Below are 1305 nucleotides of genomic sequence, written 5' to 3'. Positions count from 1 at the left end.
TTAAATACTACACTACTAAACTATTAAACCACTTATCTACTACACTACTAAACTACTAAACTATTCAACTACTTGACTGCCACATTACTAAACTATTAAACCTTAACTACTACACTACTACACTACTAAACTATTCAACTACTTGACTTCTACACTACTAAACTATTAAACCACTTAGCTACTACACTACTAAACTACCAAACTATTCAACTACATGACTACTACACTACTACACTACCAAACCACTAAACCACTACACTTCCACAGGTACATGTTCCCGCTGAGTTTCATCCAGGTGACCAACTATGAGCCGTCCATGTCCTTCGGCTATGTGCCAGATACCGAACTTCTGCAGTTCGCCTCCAAGGCCACCAACGGTGCGTTTCTGTTCACCAGCGACTGTGTGTCTCTGCCCGCTCCCTCGCCTGACTCGTACCCTGCACAGCGCGTGTGGGCTGTAGAGGACGGTGTGTGGGACCAGTACGACTCACTGACTAAGAACATATACCACGCGGCATTCACAGCGAGTACCTTCTCGTCATCACCAGGTATGTGGCGGGTGGTAGTTGGGGGGGGTTGGGGGGGGTTGGGGAGTTCGGGCACTTGTCTGACTAGGTGTGGGCGGGGCTGTGGAAGTATGCGTGGAGCCGCTCAGGAATGTGCGGAGTCTCCCAGGAATGCGGAGAGTCACTCAGGAATGTACTGGGCCTCCCAGGTATCGGCTTGGTCAGATGTAGCGCCGTGTAGTCTAAGTCACGAGCAGTGCTGCCTGCAGCTGATCCCGTCGGGTGTTTGTGAGCAGTCGCTTCATCCGCTGACAGTTTTTCGAACCACTGCAATGGCTGTTTGTTTGTTCGTTGTTGAAAGCTTTACTGATTTTTAGTGGGATGATTGCCTACTCTGTTGACATATTTCGTTGCCGCTCCTGGGGATTGTATCACTGCCGGTTGTTTCTGGGCTGTTTGCTTATGAAGTTAATAGATCGCCATGTAATATATTTTGTATTTTATTTTGCATTGTACCACCCGGTTGCTTCTGGGCTGTTTGCTTGTAAGTTAATAGATCACCGTTTGGTTTATTTTGTATATTATTTTGCATTGTATTGCCCGGTTGCTTCAGGGCGTGTTGTTCCTGATGTTAATAGATCACTATTTGGGTTATTTTGTATTTTATTTTGCATTGTGCCACCCGGTTGCTTCTGGGCTGCTTGCTTGTAAGTTAATAGATCACTATTTGGTTTATTTTGTATTTTATTTTACATTGTACCACCCGGTTGCTTCAGGGCGTATTGTTCCTGATGTTAAT

General features: G+C 45.7%; 1 protein-coding gene across 1 annotated transcript; it reads left to right on the top strand.

Annotated features, from left to right (window-relative positions):
- Positions 1-267: 267 nt before the first annotated feature.
- SARC_14131 (hypothetical protein) lies at positions 268-788 on the top strand (the record flags this gene model as incomplete). The annotated part of the gene is made up of 1 exon (XM_014291737.1): positions 268-788. A coding segment is annotated over one exon (521 nt), but the record flags the coding sequence as incomplete, so codon positions are not given.
- Positions 789-1305: the final 517 nt, after the last annotated feature.

Source organism: Sphaeroforma arctica (assembly GCF_001186125.1).
Source record: "Sphaeroforma arctica JP610 unplaced genomic scaffold supercont1.4199, whole genome shotgun sequence".
Lineage (NCBI taxonomy): Eukaryota > Ichthyosporea > Ichthyophonida > Sphaeroforma > Sphaeroforma arctica.
Note: the sequence above shows the minus strand (reverse complement) of the source record. Positions and strands in the feature narration are given on the sequence as shown.